This window comes from Elephantulus edwardii, unplaced genomic scaffold, assembly GCF_000299155.1.
Source record: "Elephantulus edwardii isolate Elephantulus edwardi_28Jun2011 unplaced genomic scaffold, EleEdw1.0 scaffold00018, whole genome shotgun sequence".
In the NCBI taxonomy this organism is placed as follows: Eukaryota; Metazoa; Chordata; class Mammalia; order Macroscelidea; family Macroscelididae; genus Elephantulus; species Elephantulus edwardii.
Window position 1 is genome coordinate 6,638,767 of NW_006399768.1, and position 1,339 is coordinate 6,640,105.

At 34.7% G+C, this 1,339-nt stretch overlaps 1 protein-coding gene across 1 annotated transcript in view; it reads left to right on the forward strand.

Moving 5' to 3' along the window:
* Positions 1-739: 739 nt before the first annotated feature.
* CEP44 (centrosomal protein 44kDa) overlaps positions 740-1,339 on the forward strand; it is a 38,519-nt gene continuing 37,919 nt past the window's right edge. Inside the window, exon 1 of the mRNA XM_006882268.1 lies at positions 740-828. Coding sequence (XP_006882330.1) covers positions 740-828 — 89 coding nt within the window. The remainder of the gene's footprint in view (positions 829-1,339) is intronic.

Below are 1,339 nucleotides of genomic sequence, written 5' to 3' on the forward strand. Positions count from 1 at the left end.
TGAAATCAGTGAGATTGTTCTGTAGTTTCCACATTCTGTTGGTTCACCTTTCTTTGGGATAGGAACAAATATCGATCTCTTCCAGTCAGTTGGCCAAGTGGTCGTTCTCCAGATTTCTTGGCACAACTTGGTGAGCACATCCAGGGCAGCATCTGTTAACTGAAATATGTCAATTGGTATACCATCTATTCCTGGAGCCTTATTTTTTGCCATGTCCTTCAAAGCAGCCTGAACTTCTTCTTTCATCACCATAGGCTCTTGCTCATGTTGTTTCTTGAAATTCTTCTGTGTCTTCCAATTCCTTTCGATACAGTGACTCAGTATATTCTTTCCATCTTCTTTTAACATTTAACATTCTGCCGAAAGCATCCTTGATTATAGCAACTTGAGGTTTGAATTTGTTCTTCAGTTCCTTGAGCTTAAGATATGCTGAGCGAGTTCGACCCTTTTGATTTTCTGAGTCCAACTCCTTGCACATTTCATTGTAATATTTTGCTTTGTCATCCCACGGCATACATAGTAGAACAAAAAAAAAAAAAAAAAGAAACCAGTACTAGACCAGTATGGAACATAAATTGGACATAAATGGCTAATATGAAATAACCATGATGAGTGCCTATAGAGATGTAAATAGAATAGAGAAGTTGAAAAACAATAACTTAAAAATCATTATTCATGTATTTTTATTTTTAGGTAAAATACTCAACTTCAAGAGCTGGAGGTGATTCTGATATTAATAATGGCAACAGGTGACTTAAAAAGAAGCTTACGGAACCTGGAACAAGTACTTCGCTCACTGAATTATCCTAAGGAAGTGAATTGTGTAGGGTAAGCTATTGTATTTTTAAACTCCTTTTTGGTAATGATTTGAAATAATATTAGACATGGGAGGTAGTATCTAGGAAGATACTGATTTATCTGCGTACTATTCAAATTTATCTTGAAAAGATTAAAGAATTTATTTAGAAAGCCAGAAATTCTCGGACCTCATCACTGTGAATTAATGAAAATTTCACATTATGTTGGGTGTGGATTCTGTACAACTTTCAACTTCATAGAAAGATAGTGGATTTCATTAGATAAATATTCTACTACTGCTTTCTCACATTCAGTTAGATGTCAGTTAGATAATAGTTCTTAATTTTAAAATATGCCCATGTACGGAGCAGAGTTTATAGTCATTTCTTATCAGCCTGCTTCTGTGACTTTTTCTTTTTTGTGAAGTACAAATTTTAAATTTTATACACACACACACACACACACACACACACTCACATTTTTAAGCCCAATATCAAGAAACAAAGATTCTCACCACTGGGCTGATTTGCAGCATCATGAT